We start from the raw sequence: 21,719 nt of genomic DNA on the forward strand, positions 1-21,719 counted from the left end.
TTGTTATCCCAGCAATGTCGGATCCAGTGAGCACTCGTGAATGTGTGTGTAGTCGTGCAGATTTGGAGATGCTTCTCTCGGGTACATACAGTGCATGGGATTTCTGGGTCAAGTGCAGACAGTCTCATAACAATGTTTATCGATTACAATTACTGACTATGTCTATGTTCCGGGGATTTGTGTAAATGCTTTACTTGGACGCCCTTTTGTGTCTTACCTCTAAGGTAAATACTCTTTTCCTCTCCATTTGGATGACTTCACTCAAGCACAAGAACTTTAAAAACTGGTAGAAGAGTGCGTGGTATTGAGAATAACTACCAGTATTTGAAACTCCTAAATCTAGTTGCAAAAACTAGACTCTTAACCGCTGTACTGTACTATTAGGTCTTCCTAGTTTTAATTTTATGAAATGCTGACAAACTTGGTTTTGGCATTTTTAATTGTTTCCCAACCTCGTATGTGTAAATGGTATTTCATTATTTTTTAACATATACTTTATAGTCATCCTTATTCCACAAGTGCTCTCAGCCACCAATGCAAAATGCGTCTAACTGTGACCGGTGCTTTAGTTTTCAGGAAACGGAAAGAAGCTGGCTGAGATTGAGAACAATTTGGATTTCCTTTAAGGTTACTACTCCCACCATGAAAAAAGGTTTAAGCCGGGAGCTGAAAGTGAGGACCGTGCCCGGAACATACCTCCACCTGCACCATCAGGCACCTCTGTCGCCGGAGCTTGACGACGTAGCCGTAGACGTCCACCTTGTTCTCCGCCTCCAGGCCTTCCAGCATGGCGTCGATGCCGATGTAGGTGCCTGTGCGCCCAACGCCAGCACTGGCAAAGCACACGAAGGCAGGATGATGCACAGAAAGGCCCAGAGCGCCGCCCACCTCCCTGCCCACCCCACCCCCAGGCTGATCCAGAGCCCCCGTTAGAGTGTCCTGAGCCACAGGGCAAATTCCCCGCCTATCTATTTGGCATATGGTAATGTAAGTTTCCACGTTACTCTTTCCTTATATCTCTCCCTCTCCTGCCCCTCCCCATGTCCATGAGTCTATTCTCTCTGTCTGTTTCTCCACTGTTGCCCTGTAAATAAATCCTCAGTACCACTTTTCTAGATTCCATATATATATGTGTTAGAATACGGTATTTGTGTTGAGGTTTGACAGAAAACAGCAAAATTCTGTAAATCAATCATCCTTCAATAAAAAAATGAATTAAAAAAAAACCCACAAAGCCCAGAAGGGTTAAGCAGGGGAAACACTGCAACTTTCTTCTCACTGACTTTCTGGAAGCAACAGGTGCCGAAGGGGAGGGTGGCCCCGACAGCCGCACGGGCGCGGGCGTGAAAGCCCGGGTGCTGCCGGGGGCGGTCTTCACGCACCTGCAATGCACCACGATGGGGCCGCTGAAGAAGTTGCTGAAAGCGTTTACCCTCCTGCGCAGCTTGAGCAGCAGGTGAGGGTCTTCGGGGACCCCGTGGTCCGGCCAGCTGGTGAACTGAATGTGAGTTACTGCTCTCCCACTTGCCTTTTCTTTTCTCTAGTCAGGAGATAATGTGTCTTTTAGTTGATACATATTTTTTAAACTATGGAAAGTAAATAGGTGGAAGGGAGGGCCACCGCAAAACACTTCTCATGCAAGTTTTTTTCTTTTTCATTCATGATTGCATTTTCCTCTCCAATGAATAACTAGGAATTGAGACATCATGCAGGGATGGCATGCACTAACCGGTAAGCAATTACTTACCAGGAAGGTAAGTAACGTATGACCAGTGTGGCTGAAACTGCTAGGAACTTTCATGCTGCCAAGCCAAAAACAAACAGGAAAAACACAAGAACACCACACAAAACCGGGGGCTGGTGGATGGGACTGAAAAGAAATAAAGTAAAAGCTACTCTCACAATGGTTTGAAATACTTCTTCTTGGGTAGGCAGACAGGACTATCATCATAGGAAGAAAGTCTGATTAATTATTTGACTAATGCTGCATTTCTCATATTAGAAATGTCAGTTCAGACAGTAGAGAGAGAAGTGGGGAAAGTCAGCTCCAGATTACAGCTCGTGTTCGTCCCCATTTCAAGGCAAGCATTAGAAGACACATAATTCATAATGTCTAACCAAGTACGAAGAGGAACTACCAGCTTGGTGGGTGGTCATTTTCAGATCAGAAGTAACCGAGCTAATGAAGGGTAAGGTCAGACTAATCAACGTAACCAGATTGGCGTCGGCCTCTACACATCACCCCAGTCTATGACTGGTCCTGCCTGGCTCCAGTGTATCGTATATTCAGCCATGAACCACTGGTTTCACAGCCCTCCAAGGTCATAGTTGTTAGTTGTTCAGTTCAGTCGCTCAGTCGTGTCCAACTCTTTGCAACCCCATGAATTACAGCACCCCAGGCCTCCCTGTCCATCACCAACTCCCAGAGTTCACTCAAACTCAGGTCCATCACGTTGGTGATGCCATCCAGCCATCTCATCCTCTGTCGTCTCCTTCTCCTCCTGCCCCCAATCCCTCCCAGCATCAGAGTCTTTTCCAATGAGTCAACTCTTCGCATGAGGTGGCCAAGGTATTGGATTTTCTGCTTCAGCATCAGTCCTTCCAATGAACACCCAGGACTGATCTCCTTTAGAATGGACTGGTTGGATCTCCTTGCAGTCCATGGGACTCTCAAGAGTCTTCTCCAACATCACAGTTCAAAAGCATCAATTCTTTGGAGCTCAGCTTTCTTCACAGTCCAACACTCACATCCATACATGACCACAGGAAAAACCATAGCCTTGACTAGACAGACCTTTGTTGGCAAAGTAATGTCTCTGCTTTTTAATATGCTGTCTAGGTTGGTCATAACTTTCCTCCCAAGGAGTAAGCATCTTTTAATTTCATGGCTGCAATCACCATCTGTTTGGAGCCAAAAAAAATAAAGTCTGACACTGTTTCCACTGTTTCCCCATCTATTTGCCATGAAGTGATGGGACCTGATGCTATGATCTTCATTTTCTGAATGTTGAGCTTTAAGCCAACTTTTTTCACTCTCCTCTTTCACTTTCACCAAGAGGCTTGAGTTCCTCTTCACTTTCTGCCATAAGGGTGGTGTCATCTGCATATCTGAGGTTATTGATATTTCTCCCGGCAATCTTGATTCCAGCTTGTGCTTCTTCCAGCCCAGTGTTTCTCATGATGTACTATGCACAGAAGTTAAATAAGCAGGGTGACAATATACAGCCTTGACATACTCCTTTTCCTATTTGGAACCAGTCCGTTGTTCCATGTCCAGTTCTAACTGTTGCTTCCTGACTTGCATACAGGTTTCTCGAGAGGAAGGTCAGGTGGTCTAGTATTCCCATCTCTTGAAGAATTTTCCACCGTTGATTGTGATCCACACAGTCAAAGGCTTTGGCATAGTCAATAAAGCAGCAATAGAGGTTTTTCTGGAACTCTCTTGCTTTTTCGATGATCCAGCAGATGGTGGCAATTTGACCTCCGGTTCCTCTGCCTTTTCTAACACCAGCTTGCACATCTGGAGGTTCATGGTTCACATACTGCTGAAGCCTGGCTTGGAGGATTTTGAGCATTACCTTTCTAGTTGTTAGTGATACCGTAAGAGTTTAGAAGGCCACAGGAGAAACAGCCAACTGGTATATTTTTTTCCCCTGCACAAAATGTATCTGGATCATATGGAAATACAATTCAGATTACTGAGAAAACTTCCAATAAATGGAATTGAGAGAAACTATCAAACTTATCTATGTGTGTATGTGTGTGTGTTAGTCACTCAGTCGTGTCTGACTCTTTGCGACCCCATGGACGGCAGCCTGCCAGGCTCCTCTGTCCATGGCATTTTCCAGGCAAGAATACTGGAGTGGGTTGCCATTCCCTTCTCCAGGGGACCTTCCCAACCCAGGGATTGAATCTCAGTATAAGGACCTCCATTTTTAATACCTTTATTAAGATATTTTCAAATTCCTTTAAAGACTAAAAGTTTTAACTATATTCACAGAGTTGTGAAGTCATTACCACTAATTATAGGGTATTTTCATGACCCTCCAAAAAACCCCATACAGATTAGCAGTCAGCTTTATTCTTGCCTCATCCACCTCAGTACCAAACAATCACTAACCAACCTTCTGTCTCTGTAAGGGTGACTATTCTAGACTTTTCATATGAGCAGAATCATATAATAATATATGGGAAGACCACCATTTTAACAGGCCACACTGACAATTTTTTTTTCTGACCTAAACATTTTATCTCTCCTACAGAGTTAGAACTTTAGACTTCTTACGGTAGTCTCTATGCCATTGTATAAATATTCTTTCCATAATGGTAATAAACCTATTGAGACTAAGGACCATTTTTATCACTCATTCAATAATTCAGTCATTCATTTAACACAATTAATGAGCTCTTTCTACTTCAAGGGTCACAATGTTATAAATACTTTGAATGCGAGGTGGACAAAGATCATCTTCACTGTGACTTACTTGACCTTGGTGGCTTATTGTTTTAAGCAACTCTTCCCCCACATAGTACATTAAAAATAAAATTTCCAGGTGTATTTCAATGTCTCACATTGACTATTCCATAGTCATATTTTAGACTAACAGTATGAAAATTAAAATTCTATCAAAACCAAACTCACGTTTCCAACAGTCAGCTTCTGAATGATGTAATCTGGGCATCTTTTGTGCTCGTTGATCTCCACAATCACATCTCCATAAACCCGGCTGCCCTCGTCCATTGACGGCCAGTACTCTGCACACTTGTTCTATGTTTAAAAAACCATCAAGCATTTAAGTTTTTAAATTAAATGAATTTGTTCATTAAACACTCTTTGTAAAACAAAACAAACAAGAAATGTGTTCCTTGAATGTCTCAAAACATGTTTCTATTCCATTTCACTGGGATGCTTGAAAAGTATTCCATTTCCCAAGAAGTGCCCAGAAGGATTTCCTTCATTCTACCCAGCAGATGATCTTCCCAGGCTTAGCTGCATATCAAATGGGGACGTGCTTGGTGGTGAGCAAGAAATTATGTGGTTGCATGTGGTTAATTTCAGGCTGGGGCATGCGGAGGTTTTCAGGCTTCCTAGAGTCACGTTACATAAATTACCATCTATCTGCCCAAAGTCAGCATGAAGGTCAATGTGTTTCAAGTAGTCACAAGTACTTGTGAAACCAGCTCACAGAAGTGTACTGAACTTAAAATAAGACTGTAACAAAATAGGAATCCCATAGGAGTCCAGCAATTAAGCAGAAACATTTAAATTTTATTCTTAAATACGTAGGTTTGTATGCTCAGTTGTGAAGTCGTGCCCGACTCTTTTGTGACCCCATGGGCTGCAATCCGCCAGGCTCCTCTGTCCATGGAATTTTCCAGGCAAGAATACTGGAGTGGGTCGCCATTTCCTTCTCCAGGGGCATATATTTATATATGTACATATTTTATCCTTCTATAGGTATGAAAATTTAAATCAAATGTTCAAAGAGAACTGTCTGTTTTGTCATCAAGCACATACGGATGTGACTTTTTGAAATGCAATCCAGCCTCTCTCTTCCTAACATCCATCCTCCACCTTTGAGTCCTAGACCTTCACCCTGAGAGCCTTCTGGGTTCCTACCTTGTTCCCTTCCTCACATCGAGTGACCATGACAATAACCGTGGCTTTCTGCTCCCAGATCATCCTCCAGAAATCATCAACAGTCTCATCCCTGGGACCTAGGGGTCAAACAAATAAAAACTGGTAAGAAATATCCTTTTTAAAGTGCTAAAAAGCAATTTTTCAGAAAGAATATCCGACTACCAGAGCAATTACCTTGTGCTGCGATGTACTTCCTGGGCTCTTTGAAACCCTGTCCAGGACAGACAAGAAGAAATGTCATTTACCGAACGCTCAATTACTCATTTACATGAGAAAGTGTGAAGTGAGGAAGTTACTTCAAATCGGTCATTTCTTGGGTGTGTGTCTTCCTGAGCAGTTTCAAATTATAAGGATGAGTTTATTAACTCATGATCAGTCATTTAACTGTGCCAAACATATTAACATTTACAAACAATATCCATGACTTCATGTGTCTTTGTGATATACTCTAAACAAAGCTGAAAAGTATGTAGGTTTTAGCTCCATCTGGGACGGTGCAGCAATTTATAAGAGTAGTCAGGCATTCCTACATTTTATATCCTCTCAAGCTTTAAAGCACTATCTGCCACAATTTAATCCTCCTCACCAGCCATAGCGGAGAAGGCAATGGCACCCCACTCCAGTCCTCTTGCCTGGAAAATCCCATGGACAGAGGAGCCTGGAAGGCTGCAGTCTGTGGGGTCACTGAGGGTCGGACACGACTGAGCGACTTCACTTTCGCTTTCACTACCAGCCATAGAGTAACTTTGGGGATTTTTACTCAATTTCTTTCAATAACTCATCCTGAGATTAGCCTCAAACTTCTACCTTTTATCTAGTGCTGGGATATACCACTGATGGCCTAGTATCAGCCACATCATGTGTTATCTATAGACGTGTGGCCATGGGCTTCAGAGCTGAGTAGCTGTGATAGAGGTGGTGTATCCTGTAAACCCCCCCAAAGTTGCTACCTGGCCCCTTACAGAGAAGCCTGCCAATCTCTGCTTTCATAGAGTGACATTTTTTGTATCCGAGATATATACTTTAGGTAAATTAAACATCATACAAAACAGTGTGAATACCATGGTAACATTTTTGGATAAGTGGGGGTAACAAATATTGCTGTTTTCTGGTTTATGTATAAAGAAACTCTCAGTGGATAAAGAGGAACCATGATGTGATGGTTTAGTCACTAAGTCGTGTCGTGACCCCACAGACTGTAGCCCGCCAGGCTCCTCTGTCCATGGGATTCTCCAGGCAAGAATACTGGAGTGGGTGGCCATTCCCTTCTCCAGAGGATCTTTCCAACCAGGGATAAATCCCAGGTCTCCTCTGTTGCAGGCAGATTCAAGAATAATCTATGATAAAAACTAAAGTTTAGTATTAACATATATACATTACTATATATACAACAGATAACCAATAAGGTCATGCTATATATTCTGTAATAGTTTCTCTATATTTTCATACTGCTTATTTTTTTTAATTTTGTGTGATGCATTACTTCATTAGCAATGGTATAATAAATTATAATTTCATAATATTTTGGATAAATTAACCATGTACAATATCCTCAGACATTTACTAACTGAACAAGGGCAAAGTAACAAATTAAGCAGTGCCTTCCAGTCCTCACACCTATGCTGAGGTGCAAAGGCAGGGCTCTTATGAAAAATACACATATAGATAATTTAGGTAATATACAACACAGGACAGGAACCAGAGTATTTTAATTCTCATTATCATTTTTTGGGAGACAAAAATCCTGTATTACCTAGCAGTGATAGTAAATAATAAATAACTATCCTTGCAAATATTAGTGATGTTGTTGTTTATACCAGTGACATTGATGGGCTTCCTTCAAGTGATTTTAAATAATATTTCTAAAAACTTGCCATGAGTGGACATATGTATATGTATAACTGACTCACTTTGCTGTAGCCCTGAAACTAACACAGCACTGTTAATCAACTACAATGCAATAAACTCTTTAAAAACATAAAAATTGCCATGACAAAGATGGAGCTGAATAGAATGTATAGACACAAGAAAAATGAAAATGGTCAGTGACAGAATGATGAAGCTGTAAAACCTGGCCGTGAGGCATTTTTTACTCACATCAATATAGCTGGCATTTATATAGTTTGATCCTGCATCTCCGTTTATGTCAGAGAGTTCAACACGGTTGTAGTCATCTGCTCAATGCAAAGAAATACTAAATAAGTGAAACAATGAATAATCAAGTAGCCTAAATATATGGGAATCCAATTCTCAATGAACAACTTACAGGGAAGGATATCAACATAGCGATTTTTGTTCTGGTTAAAGGATTTTCGAGCATCCTTGATGGAAAACTTGCTGAATACCCGTGGAATGCTCTGAAAGACACAAAGATCCTTTGGGTCAGAGCAGATTGTAGAAAAACCACTTCCCCTCACCACTTATCGTTCTGAACAAGTGGGACATCGTGGTGCGTGTTTCCTTTACCCTGTTGAACAAGCTGCATATGGTAATTGAAATGAACGTTATTAGGAATTATGCAAAAAGTCCTCTTTAAGAAAATGAATGATGGACTACTTGGAGAATAAATCCCATGAGAGCAAATTTAGCAGTAATTGCTCTGCCACTTTCAAATTCATTGAAAAACACACTTGGATAATTATCTAGAGCACAAGGACACATCAGCCAAATGTGTTTCTGGACATGACTTTGTAACTAGTACTCATTCACTGAAGCAGCATTATCTTGAAATGTTCACTAGTGTTACAACTATGAATCTCTCTGCTGGTCTGCAAATACCTGGTAATAATAGCTGCTTTGACTCCGCTGCACTATTATGTGGGATAAACTATCAAGGCCAACAGCTACACAACACATTTAAGACGGATCATGTTGGTGACGAAGAGAACTTTCTCGTCCTATGGCAAGAGGAGCACCCACCTGAAATTCAGCCAGGAAGAGCCTCCCCTCGTCAGCCATCTTCCGCTTGTAAGTCTCCAGCAAAACATCTGCATGAATGGGCTCCACGTTCATCAGCTGCTTCTCATCATCTTTAAACACATTAAAGGTTCACAGCTAGTATTACATCTCTCTTTCCCACGTTCATACACATTTCATCAGAAGCAAATCTTGGGTTAGGCCCTGAGCGTTTTTTCCTTCTCACACTCAGTCCACCTGGAACATCTCACTCACATACAGAGATTCACCTGTAAACCTATGACATCTAAATTTAGGGCTCTAATACTCTTCTGGTCTTTTATGGATTAATCTTTCCCACTGACTCTCAGGTCTTCCACCCAGTTATTCCAGAAGGACCCCAAACTCAAGATGTTCAAAGTCATCTCCCCTTTATTCTAGCATCTCAAGTATCAGCAAACAGGACCACCATTCCCAAAGTCAGCTAACAAGCAAACTTCCAAGTGACCCACGATTTCTCCCTCTGTCCTTACATCCAACAGGTCACCGTGTACCTCCCCTTCTACCCATGACCATGGGATCCCTCCTCATGGGACCCCTCATCCACATGATGACCCCTCTCCCTGCCTCCAGTCTGTACCCACCCTGACTGACTTTTTAAACTCCACAAATTCATCTTCTGATCCACAAATATGAGCGTGCAACTCCGCTTGCTGACCAAAAGGGCTCACACTACTGTTTGTGCTCCACAGTCTACAGGTTAAAGTTTCGATGTTTAATGTGATACACGAGCACTTTTTGTAATTTCACATGACTCATCTCAACCACAGTTTCCTATACTCTTGTTCTATATCTTAGGCACGAATATTCGCCAAGTACATCACAGAGGTTCTCCCCATGCCTGCATTCACACTGTTCTCTCTGCAGAGAATGCCCCTCCTCACTGTCTATCTGCACTAACAGATTTCAGGCCAAGTATCACCACTACAAGGAGATCTAGGGCTACATTTCTTTGTTCCATTATATGCATTTCCAGTGGTCATGTATGGATGTCACAGTTCGACTGTGAAGAAAGCTGAGTGCCAAAGATTTGATGCTTTTGAACTGTGGTGCTGGAAAAGACTCTTGAGAGTCCCTTGGACTGCAAGGAGATCCAACCAGTCCATTCTGAAGATCAGCCCTGGGATTTCTTTGGAAGGAATGATGCTAAAGCTGAAAGTCCAGTACTTTGGCCACCTCATGGGAAGAGCTGACTCATTGGAAAAGACTCTGATGCTGGGAGGGATTGGGGGTAGGAGGAGAAGGGGACGACAGAGGATGAGATGGCTGGATGGCATCACCGACTCAATGGACGTGAATCTGAATGAACTCTGGGAGTTGGTGATGGACCGGGAGGCCTGGCGTGCTGTGATTCATGGGGTCGCAAAGAGTCGGACACGACTGAGACTGAACTGAACTGAACTGAACTATACTTTCTTATATTGTATTTTTAAATTTTATCTATTTTAAGTTATTGTGAAATATTGTAAACATATAAATAAGAGAATTTGATGACTACCCTGATACCCGGGACTCATCTTAATGTGATAATCTCTATACTTGACTGTAAACAGACTGCGTTCATTTTTTATGCCACCAGAGTATGAAACTCATTATATACCAGAGTTGCGAAATAACTTACTAAAGAACAAAATATATTAAAGTAAAGAGCTATAACTGCATATGGACACTGACAAACAACAGTTTCAGAATCTTAAGAGAATATAAGCTGCCACACGTGTTGAAAGTTATGCTCCTGCTCCTATCCATGCACATCCAGCAGCATCTCTTTCAGTATCCATGTCAATGTCCCCTATTTATTAGATGAAAAACAATGTTCACTAGGGTTACATTTAGCTTTTTGACTGTGGAAACCTTCTATCCAGTCACAACCATCAAACGGTCCAGGCACACTTGTTCCTTTGGGTGGTTAGAGCTCCCCGGCATTCATTCGTTCTGACCTAGGGCCACCTTGGAGGTTTTATGGGATTTGGGTAAGTTCTAACCACTCCAAGGGGCAATCTGTGGCAACTCTGAGATAAATGCTCCTTGACCCTTTCCAAGACAAGTTAAAACCAAAGAGAGGAGTGCTGAAATGTTTCCGATCTTGAGTATGCAAAACCAAATCATTTTTTTTATTAAAGACACAGTTTCAACTTCTTGAACCCCATCCCCATTTTACTGGATCAAAAAACATTTTTAAAGAGAATTGAAAAAAGTACAGTAAAAGTTGAAAAAAAAGGAGAGAGAGAAAAGATGAAATATGCTTTCATTTCCAAAGTCAGGGTGCAATCTTTTGTCATGCCTGTCAATGTGCCTTTAGTGGGAACAGCCCCCGGCCCACCCTTGCAGGGACGTGGACACACTTGCCACCTCCCTGCCCGTGTGACCTTCCATCTGCTCTTCAGTCACTCTCCTTTGTTGGTCTAATGATTCCCCACCACCTTAGAAGACCCAGCTTCTTGCCTTCTGCGTAGACAGCTTGCTATCTTCCGTCTTTCTACAGCATCACATGTACCCCACCTACGGCACCTAAAACTCTGTCACAGTCGTCTGCGTCTGTCTTCCTCTCAGTTCAATTCAATTCAGTCGCTCAGTCATGTCCGACTCTTTGCGACCCCATGAATCGCAGCACACCAGGCCTCCGTGTCCATCACCAACTCCCGGAGTTCACTCAGACTCACGTCCATCGAGTCAGTGATGCCATCCAGCCATCTCATCCTCTGTTGTCCCCTTCTCCTCCTGCCCCCAATCCCTCCCAGCATCAGGGTCTTTTCCAGTGAGTCAACTCTTCACATGAGGTGGCCAAAGGACTGGAGTTTCAGCTTTAGCATCAGTCCTTCCAAAGAAATCCCAGGGCTGATCTCCTTCAGAATGGACTGGTTGGATCTCCTTGCAGTCCAAGGGACTCTCAAGAGTCTTCTCCAACACCACAGCTCAAAAGCATCTAGACCCTAAAATTTTAAATGCAGAGTCTGTGACCTGTGACTGCCATAGTTTCAGGCACACTCTGAGAAGGTACAGATCCTTGCTGGTTAAATAAACACATCAATGAATTTAAATTTTATCACAGAGGAAGTCCAGGTTAGATTTAAAAAATGTTGAGTTATTATATAAAACAAGGGAGATATTTGCCAGTTAAAAAAATGGCACACTTACCCCTTTCAACGAGTTCCTGCTGCTCATCTAAATTGCTGTAAAGATAAGAAATGTAAGTTTGCATACTCTTAAGAAACAGAATTCAGTTGGCAAGTGATTTTAATGAATGTCTTGAGGGAAGGAGGACATAGAGATGGGGAGGATGAAAGGGAAGAGGGGAGGGGGTAAGAAGGCATAAAGGCGGGGTAAGGGGAAGAAAGGTGGGGAGGGGAACCAACCATGGGAGGTTGGTCAGTCTCAGAGAAGTGACCGCATTTTTTAAATTTGGAACTTCTTGATTTTCATAAAGTGTAGTTGTTCCTGGCCAGAGGAATGTATATACTTCCCGATATATTTCTCTCCATTGTCACTTCCAGATACCTATGACCCACTTTGTACAAAAAGAACAGGCACATTCTTTTCATTGGTTATTACTGAAGGAAATCTATCCCATTATTAGTGAACATAGAAAAAATAACATTGAATATAAACCAATAAGACAATAGGAAAGTCTTTCATCAAAGGTTAGTGATGTCCTAGACTTCTTACTGTCATCTCTGCTGCTGCTGCTGCTGCTGCATCACTTCAGTCGTGTCCGACTCTGTGTGACCCCAGAGACAGCAGCCCACCAGTCTCCCCCGGCCCTGGGATTCTCCAGGCAAGAACACTGGAGTGGGTTGCCATTTCCTTCTCCATCTCTGAATTCCACTTAATTGGTTCCAAGTTGGCCTCATAAATGGGACTTTCATCATTATAACTATTATTATTATCTTTTCATTTTGAAATCAACTCTTACCTGGATCTTTTCTTATGCAGATCATAGATTTTATAGAGAACAATGAGCAGGGCTATTGATGTCACAATAATCAGAAATACCAAAAATATGATGAGTGCTTTAGCATTATCTAGAAATGAAAAAGAACACAGGAAGAGAGCTTACTATGTCAAATACGTTGCTGGATTCTTTGAGAAATCACTTTTAAAGTACTTACATTTTAACACTTTCATTTCTTTTGAAGTTTTAAACATATATAATTTTTAGAATGAGACCAAAGACAGGATGTTTCTGATTTTGTAAAGTCTTGCCCATATCTTGCCCATTTATTGGTTCTGAACCAATAAAATATTTCACATTTTAAAAATTAATAGAGTATAGAAGAGCAATTCTCTACTTTTCTACTAAATATATTTATGAGACACTATCATTTAGATTTAATTATCTTTCTTTTGGTCACTCCATTAGAAAGGGATCAAATAGGTAATCTAGTTATGATTCTCAGAGATAACCTCCTATAGTTTCTGTGCAGAACTAGCTAGCTTCTTAAGGGGGTCAGAAAGGTCACTGCCCTACATGAGATAAACCTGCTTATTGAGGTATAAAATCAATTAACCACAGGGCAAAATTATTTTATTCTACACTTGATATTAGACTTATCCTGACATGAATTTTCACAAAGGTTTAATGTGAAATCACATGCTTTCTTGGAGAAAGGGCAGAGAAAAGAGAGCTTATTGGAAATATCTCTTGTGCTGAACAAGCAGGTAATGCTGTTCGTCTACGGTGAAAGTCCGGTGAAATAATGCGGAGACATCAGGGTCTCAGTGCTGGATACAGACTTCTTGGGTTCCCAGCTTAGATCCACCACGTCCTGATTGGGACCTTGGCCACCACCCTGATTATCTTTGTATCTCCATCCCTAATTAGTAAGCTGAGGCTAAGTTTGATCCACAGGAGACATTTAGCATAGTGTCGGGACATAGTACTAATTATTCACTAGTCACCCAAAATATTTTGGGTCTTAGTGTGTGTCACTGATTTAAGTAAGATGTCTCAGAGAATGAGACAGACAAAGATCCTTGTACTCATGGGACTGACATTCTGGGAGGAAAGACAGTTAACAATATATACTATAAACAAGAGAACAGTGAAATAGGTTGAAAGATGATGAAGACTGGAGCATTGGCTGCATGGCGCTGAACAACTGTGAGGAGATACCCTACATCCAAGGGCAGAGAAGCCCCAGCAAGATGGTAGGAGGGGCAAAATCGCGTTTAGAATCAAACCCCATTCCCACCACTGATGCTGGGAGGGCTCAAACAAACCTTGTGCACACCAGGACTCAGAGACCCCACAGAGACTGAGGCAGAGCTGTGTTTGAACACCTCCTAGGAGGGATGGATCAGCAGTGGGCTGCTGCAGGGGCAGGGGCTCTGGGTGCAGCAGACCTGGGTATGGTATAAGCCCTCTTGGAGGAGGTCGCCATTACCCACCATAGAGCCTCCAGACCGCACACAGGACTGGGGAAACAGACTCTCAGTTCAGTTCAGTTCAGTCGCTCAGTCATGTCCGACTCTTTGCGACCCCATGAATCACAGCACGCCAGGCCTCCCTGTCCATCACCAACTCCCAGAGTTCACTCAGACTCATGTCCATCGAGTTGATGATGCCATCCAGCCATCTCATCCTCTGTCGTCCCCTTCTCCTCCTGCCCCCAATCCCTCCCAGCATCAGGGTCTTTTCCAATGAGTCAACTCTTCGCATGAGGTGGCCAAAGTACTGGAGTTTCTGCTTCAGCATCAGTCCTTCCAATGAACACCCAGGACTGATCTCCTTTAGAATGGACTGGTTGGATCTCCTTGCAGTCCAAGGGACTCTCAAGAGTCTTCTCCAACACCACAGTTCAAAAGCATCAATTCTTTGGTGCTCAGCTTTCTTCACAGTCCAACTCTCATATCCATACATGACCACTGGGAAAACCATAGCCTTGACTAGATGGACATTTGTTAGCAAAGTAATGTCTTTGCTTTTGAATAGGCTATCTAGGTTGGTCATAACTTTCCTCCCAAGGAGTAAGCATCTTTTAATTTCATGGCTGCAATCACCATCTGCAGTGATTTTGGAGCCCCAAAAAATAAGTCTGCCACTGTTTCCACTGTTTCCCCATCTATTTCCCATGAAGTGATGGGACCAGATGCTATGATCTTAGTTTTCTGAATGTTGAGCTTTAAGCCAACTTTTTCACTCTCCTCTTTCACTTTCATCAAGAGGCTTTTTAGTTCCTCTTCACTTTCTGCCTTAAGGGTGGTGTCATCTGCATATTTGAGATTATTGATATTTCTCCAGGCAATCTTGATTCCAGCTTGTGCTTCTTCCAGCCCAGGGTTTCTCATGATGTACTCTGCACAGAAGTTAAATAAGCAGGGTGACAATATACAGTGTTGACATACTCCTTTTCCTATTTGGAACCAGTCTGTTGTTCCATGTCCAGTTCTAACTGTTGCTTCCTGACTTGCATATAGGTTTCTCAAGAGGCAGGTCAGGTGGTCTGGTATTTCCATCTCCTTCAGAATTTTCCACAGTTTATTGTGATCCACACGGTCAAAGGCCTTGGCATAGCCAGTAAACCTGAAACAGGTGTTTTTCTGGAACTCTCTTGCTTTTTCCATGATCCAGCAGATGTTGGCAATTTGAACTCTGGTTCCTCTGCCTTTTCTAAAACTAGCTTGAACATCTGGAGGTTCATGGTTCACGTATTGCTGAAGCCTGGCTTGGAGATTTTGAGCATTACTTTACTAGCGTGTGAGATGAGTGCAATTGTGTGGTAGTTTGAGCATTCTTTTGCATTGCCTTTCTTTGGGACTGGAATGAAAACTGACCTTTTCCAGTCCTGTGGCCACCACTGAGTTTTCCAAATTTGCTGGCATATTGAGTGCAGCACTTTCACAGCATCATCTTTTAGGATTTGAAATAGCTCCACTGGAATTCCATCACCTCTACTAGCTTTGTTCGTAGTGATGCTTTCTAAGGCCCACTTGACTTCACATTCCAGGATGTCTGGCTCTAGGTGAGTGATCACATCATCATGATTATCTGGGTCGTGAAGCTCTTTTTTGTACAGTTCTCCTGTGTATTCTTGCCACCTCTTCATAATATCTTCTGATTCTGTTAGATCCATACCATTTCTGTCCTTTAATGAGCCCATCTTTGCATGAAATGTTCCCTTGGTATCTCTAATTTTCTTGAAGAGATCTCTAGTCCTTCCCATTCTGTTGTTTTCCTCTATTTCTTTGCATTGATTGCTGAGGAAGGCTTTCTTATCTCTCCTTGCTATTCTTTGGAACTCTGCATTCAGATGCTTATATCTTTCCTTTTCTCCTTTGCTTTTTGCTTCTCTTCTTTTCACAACTATTTGTAAGGCCTCCTCAGACAGCCATTTTGCTTTTTTGCATTTCTTTTCCATGGGGATGGTCTAGATCCCTGTCTCCCGTACAGTGTCACCAACCTCTGTCCATTGTTCATCAGGCACTCTGTCTATCAGATCTAGGCCCTTAAATCTATTTCTCACTTCCACTGTATAATCATAAGGGATTTGATTTAGGTCATATCTGAATGGTCTAGTGATTTTCCCTACTTTCTTCAATTTAAGTCTGAATTTGGCAATAAGGAGTTCATGATATGAGCCACAGTCAGCTCCTGGTCTTGTGTTTGCTGACTGTATACAGCTTCTCCATCTTTGGCTTCAAAGAATATAATCAATCTGATTTTGATGTTGACTTCCCTGGTGGCTCAGACGGTAAACAGACTCTAGGAGGGCACAAACAGAACTTTCTGCACATCAGGACCCAGGAGAAAGGAGCAGTGACCCCACAAGAGACTGACCCAGACTTGCCCATGAGTGTTCAGGAGTCACCAGCAGAGGCGTGGGTTGCCGGTGGCCTGCTGCAAGGGTTGGGGGCACTGAATGTAGCAGTGGGTGCATGGGACTTTTGGAAGGAGGTTGCCATTGTCTTCATTACCTCCACCATAGTTAGTTCAGTTCAGCTCAGTTCAGTCGCTCAGTCGTGTCCTACTCTTTTCGACCCCATGAATCACAGCACTCCAGGCCTCCCTGTCCATCACCAACTCCCAGAGTTCACTCAGACTCACATCCACTGAGTCAGTGATGCCATCCAGCCATCTCATCCTTTGTCGTCCCCTTCTCCTCCTGCCCCCAATCCCTCCCAGCATCAGAGTCTTTTCCAATGAGTCAACTCTTCGCATGAGGTGGCCAAAGTACTGGAGTTTCAGCTTTAGCATCATTCCTTCCAAAGAAATCCCAGGGCTGATCTCCTTCAGAATGGACTGTTTGGGTTTCCTTGCAGTCCAAGGGACTCTCAAGAGTCTTCTCCAATACCACAGTTCAAAAGCATCAATTCTTCGGCGCTCAGCCTTCTTCACAGTCCAACTCTCACATCCATATCTGACCACAGGATCTATACATAAGTCCCAGGTAAATAACAGAGGGAACACAGCCCCACCCATCAACAGAAAATTGGATTAAAGATTTACTGAGCACGGTCCAACCTATCAGAACAAGACCCAGTTTCCCCCTCAGTCAGTCTCTCCACCAGGAAGCTCCAATAAGCCTCTTATCCTTCTCCATCAAAGGGCAGACTGGAACCACAATCACAGAAAACTAACCAATCTGATCACATGAACCACAGCCTTGTCTAACTCAATGAAACTATGAGTCAGGCCATGTAGGGCCACCCAAGATAGATGGGTCATGGTGGAGAATTCTGACAAAACATGGTCCACTGGAGAAGGGAATGGCAAACCATTTCAGTATTCTTGCCTTGAGAACCCCATGAACAGTGTGAAAAGGCAAAAAGATAAGACACTGAAAGATGAACTCCCCAGGTGGGTAGGTGCCCAATATGCTACTGGAGATCGGTGGAGAAATAACTCCAGAAAGAATGAAGGGATGGAGCCAAAGCAAAAATAATGCCCAGCTGCGGATTTGACTGGTGATGGAAGTTTGAAGCTGTAAAGAGCAATATTGCATAGGAACCTGGAATGTCAGGTCCATGAATCAAGGCAAATTGGAAGTGGTCAAACAGGAGATGGCAAGAGTGAACATCAACATTTTAGGAATCAGTGAACTAAAATGGACTGGAATGGATGAATTTAACTCAGATGACCATTATGTCTACTACTGTGGGCAAGAATCCCTTAGAAGAAATGGAGTAGCAATCAAAAGAGTTGTCCACAAAAGAGTCCAAAACGCAATACTTGGATGCAGTCTCAAAAATGACAATGATCTCTGTTTATTTCCAAGGCAGACTATTCAGTATCACAGTAATCCAAGTCTATGCCCCAACCAGTAATGCTGAAGAAGCTGAAGTTGAACGGTTCTATGAAGACCTACAAGAACTTCTAGAACTAACACCCAAAAAAGATGTCCTTTTCATTATAGGGGACTGGAATGCAAAAGTAGGAAGTCAAGAAATAGCTGGAGTAACAGGCAAATTTAGCCTTGGAGTACAGAATGAAGCAGGAGAAAGGATAATAGAGTTTTACCAAGAGAGTGCACTGGTCATAGCAAACTCCCCCTTCCAACAACACTAGAGAAGGCTCTACACATGGACATCACCAGATGGTCAATACTGAAATCAGATTGATTATATTCTTTGCAGCCAAAGATGGAGAAGCTCTATATAGTCAGCCAAAACAAGATCAGGAGCTGACTGTGGTTCAAATCATGAATTCCTTATTGCCAAATTCAGACTTAAACTGAAGAAAGTAGGGAAAACCACTAGACCCTTCAGGTATGACCTAAATCAAATCTCTTATGATTATACCGTGGAAGTGACAAATAGATTCACGGGATTACATTTGATAGACAGAGTGCCTGAAGAACTATGGATGGAGGTTTGTGACACTGTACAAGAGGCAGGGATCAAGACCACCCCCAAGAAAAAGAAATGCAAAAAGGCAAAATGCTTGTCTGAGGAGGGCTTACAAATAGCTGTGAAAAGAAGAGAAGTGAAAAGCAAAGGAGAAAAAGAAAGATACACTCATTTGATTGCAGAGTTCCAAAGAATAGCAGGGAGAGATCAGAAACCCTTCCTCAGCGATCAATGCAAAGAAATAGAGGAAAACAACGGAACTGGAAAGGCTAGAGATCTCTTCAAGGAAATCAGAGATACCAAGGGACCATTTCATGCAAAGATGGGCTCATTAAAGGACAGAAATGGTATGGACCTAATAGAAGCAGAAGATATTAAGAAGAGGTGGCAAGAATACATAGAACTATACAAAAAGATCTTAATGACGTGATAATCATGATGGTGTGATCACTCCTAGAGCCAGACAACCTGGAATGTGAGGTCAAGTGGGCCTTAGAAAGCATCATTACGAACAAAGCTAGTGGAGGTGATGAATTCCAGTGGAGCTATTTCAAATCCTAAAAGATGATGCTGTGAAAGTGCTGCACTCAATATGCCAGCAAATTTGGAAAACTCAGTGGTGGCCACAGGACTGGAAAAGGTCAGTTTTCATTCCAATCCCAAAGAAAGGCAATACCAAAGAATGCTCAAACTACCACACAATTGCACTCATCTCACACGCTAGTAAAGTAATGCTCAAAATCTCCAAGCAAGGCTTCAACAGTACGTGAACCATGAACTTCCAGATGTTCAAGCTGGTTTTAGAAAAGTCAGAGGAACCAGAGATAAAGTTGCCAACATCCACTAGATCATGGAAAAAGCAAGAGAGTTCCAGAAAAACATCTACTTCTGCTTTATCAACTATGACGAAGCCTTTGACTGTGTGGATCACAATAAACTGTGGAAAATTCTGAAAGAGATGGGAATACCAACCACCTGACTTGCCTCTTGAGAAACCTGTATGCAGGTCAGGAAGCAACAGTTAGAACTGGACATGGAACAACAGACTGGTTCCAAATAGGAAAAGAAATATGTCAACACTGTATATTATCACCCCGCTTATTTAACTTCTGTGCAGAGTGCATCATGAGAAATGCTAGGCTGGATGAAGCACAAGCTGAAATCAAGATTGCTGTGAGAAATATCAATATCCTCAGCTATGCAGATGACACCATCCTTACGGCAGAAAGTGAAGAGGAACTAAAGAGCGTCTTGATAAGTGTCAAAGAGGAGAGTGAAAAAGTTGGCTTAAAACTCAACATTCAGCCCGGCCCCGCGCCCCGTCCAGCCAGCTCGCTCAGGCTCGCTCCAGCCCGGGGCCGCCCCGTCCGCCCCGCCCCCGCCGGCCGGACCGCAGGGCTCTAGGTGCCGCGCGGAACCCCTCTGCACCGGTGCGAACGTGGCGCTGCGCGCGGTGCGGAGCGTGCGCGCCGCGGTCGGCAGCCTGCGCCCATCTAGCACCCGGCGCGCCCTGCTCGCCGCGGCCCTGCGGACTGCGGGTGGGTGCCGTCTGGGCGCTGCGCGCGGGCCCTGCTCTGCTGTCGGTGCGGAAATTCACAGAAAAACACGAATGGGCAACAACAGAAAATGGTGTTCGAACAGTGGGAATCAGCAATTTTGCACAGGAAGCTTTGGGAGATGTTTACTGTAGTCTGCCTGAAGTTGGGACAAAGTTGAACAAACAAGAGGAGTTTGGTGCTTTGGAAAGTGTGAAAGCTGCTAGTGAACTCTATTCTCCTGTGTCAGGAGAAGCAGCTGAAATTAATAAAGCTCTAGCAGAAAATCCAGGACTTGTCAACAAGTCTTGTTATGAAGATGGTTGGCTGATCAAGATGACATTCAGTAACCCTTCAGAACTAGATGAACTAATGAGGGAAGAAGCATATGAGAAATACATAAAATCTATTGAGGAGTGAAAATAGAATCCCTAAATAAACTGCTTTGAAACAAACAAACAAAAAACCCTCAACATTCAGAAAACTAAGATCATGGCATCTGGTCCCATCACTTTATGGCAAATAGATGGGGAAACAGTGGAAACAGTGTCAGACTTTATTTTCTTGGGCTCCAAAATCACTGCAGATTATGACTGCAGCCATGAAATTCAAAGACGCTTACTCCTTGGAAGAAAAGTTATGACCAACCTAGATAGCACATTAAAAAGCAGAGACACTACTTTGCCAACAAAGGTCCAGTCAAAGCTATGGTTTTTCCAGTGGTCATGTATGGATGGGAGAGTTGGATTGTGAAGAAAGCTGAGCACCGAAGAATTGATGCTTTTGAACTGTGGTGTTGGCGGAGACTCCTGAGAGTCCCTTGGACTGCAAGGAGATCCAACTAGTCCATCCTAAAGGAGATCCGTCCTGAGTATTCATTGGAAAGAGTGATGCTGAAGCTGAAACTCCAATCCTTTGGCCACCTGATGCGGAGAACTGACTCATTGGAAAAGACCCTGATGCTGGGAAAGATTGAAGGCAGAAGGAGAAGAGGGTGACAGAGGATGAGATGGTTGGATGGCATCACCAACTCAATGGACATGAGTTTGAGCAAGCTCTGGGAGTTGGTGATGGACAGGGAGGCCCGGCGTGCTGCAGTCCATGGGGTCAAAAGAGCCAGACACGACTAGGTGACTGAACTGAACTGAACTGAGAAGATGAGGAGTTAGCTGGACAGGTATCTGGGGGATGCTTGTTCAGGCACAGGTGGGATTAGGTGAGAGCCTCGAGGCAGAACACACCTAGCATTCAAGGAGCAGCAGGAATCCCCTGAGGCTAGAGTGGGGGAGAGGGATGGGCATCAGGAGATGCCAGCTGAGAATGTGGCTGGGAGTCAGCAGAGGGCAAGGGTAAGATTGGAGGGGCTTGTGAAGCATTTAAGGTCATACTGGTGTGTGTGTGTGTGTGTGTGTGTGTGTGTGTGTGTGTGTGTTTGCTTGTTTGCTGTTTTGCTGCACTGCTACATTTGTAAGATCTTAGCTCCCCAGTCAGGGTTGGAACCTACACCCTCCAGAGAGAGCACAGAGCACGAGCCACTGGGCCTTCAGGCTATGCCCGCTTACCTTGGTGTTTGAGTTAAATCTGTACCACATGCAGGATTTTGAGTAGAGGAGTAATAAACTGTGACTTGGGCATTATACAGGTTTTTATAACCCCCTTGTTGAAAGTACTATCATCCAGGCAAAATACGACAGTGCCTCAGATGAGGCCGGCAGCGCAGGTGTTAGGAGAAAGAAGTCATACAGTGCCATCAGTGAAGACCACGAAGGCTGTGCGGAGGCGCCCTCAGGGAAACAGAAGCT

The 21,719-nt window shown here is 43.2% G+C and overlaps 1 protein-coding gene and 1 pseudogene across 12 annotated transcripts in view; one reads left to right on the forward strand and one right to left on the reverse strand.

Annotated features, from left to right (window-relative positions):
* PTPRC (protein tyrosine phosphatase receptor type C) overlaps positions 1 to 21,719 on the reverse strand; it is a 129,147-nt gene that overhangs the window by 15,784 nt on the left and 91,644 nt on the right. For 8 of the 11 annotated variants that reach the window (XM_086342185.1, XM_086342183.1, XM_086342179.1 and 5 more), the window contains 10 exons: positions 12,510 to 12,618; positions 11,735 to 11,769; positions 8,561 to 8,670; positions 7,908 to 7,998; positions 7,739 to 7,815; positions 5,816 to 5,852; positions 5,621 to 5,718; positions 4,643 to 4,768; positions 1,383 to 1,540; positions 697 to 832 (listed from right to left, as the gene is read on the reverse strand). In XM_086342185.1, coding sequence (XP_086198311.1) covers positions 697 to 832; positions 1,383 to 1,540; positions 4,643 to 4,768; positions 5,621 to 5,718; positions 5,816 to 5,852; positions 7,739 to 7,815; positions 7,908 to 7,998; positions 8,561 to 8,670; positions 11,735 to 11,769; positions 12,510 to 12,618 — 977 coding nt within the window. The remainder of the gene's footprint in view (positions 1 to 696; positions 833 to 1,382; positions 1,541 to 4,642; positions 4,769 to 5,620; positions 5,719 to 5,815; positions 5,853 to 7,738; positions 7,816 to 7,907; positions 7,999 to 8,560; positions 8,671 to 11,734; positions 11,770 to 12,509; positions 12,619 to 21,719) is intronic. The other 3 variants (XM_086342188.1, XM_086342187.1, XM_086342182.1) reach the window with 1 other exon arrangement.
* Positions 19,680 to 20,383, forward strand: LOC147356052 (glycine cleavage system H protein, mitochondrial pseudogene; annotated as a pseudogene). Its single transcript, XR_015143851.1, has one exon. The product of XR_015143851.1 is annotated as a glycine cleavage system H protein, mitochondrial pseudogene (transcript).

Source organism: Bos grunniens, chromosome 16 (assembly GCF_055505025.1).
Source record: "Bos grunniens cultivar Pamir isolate PY7600 chromosome 16, Bosgru_T2T1.0, whole genome shotgun sequence".
Taxonomy (NCBI): Eukaryota; Metazoa; Chordata; class Mammalia; order Artiodactyla; family Bovidae; genus Bos; species Bos grunniens.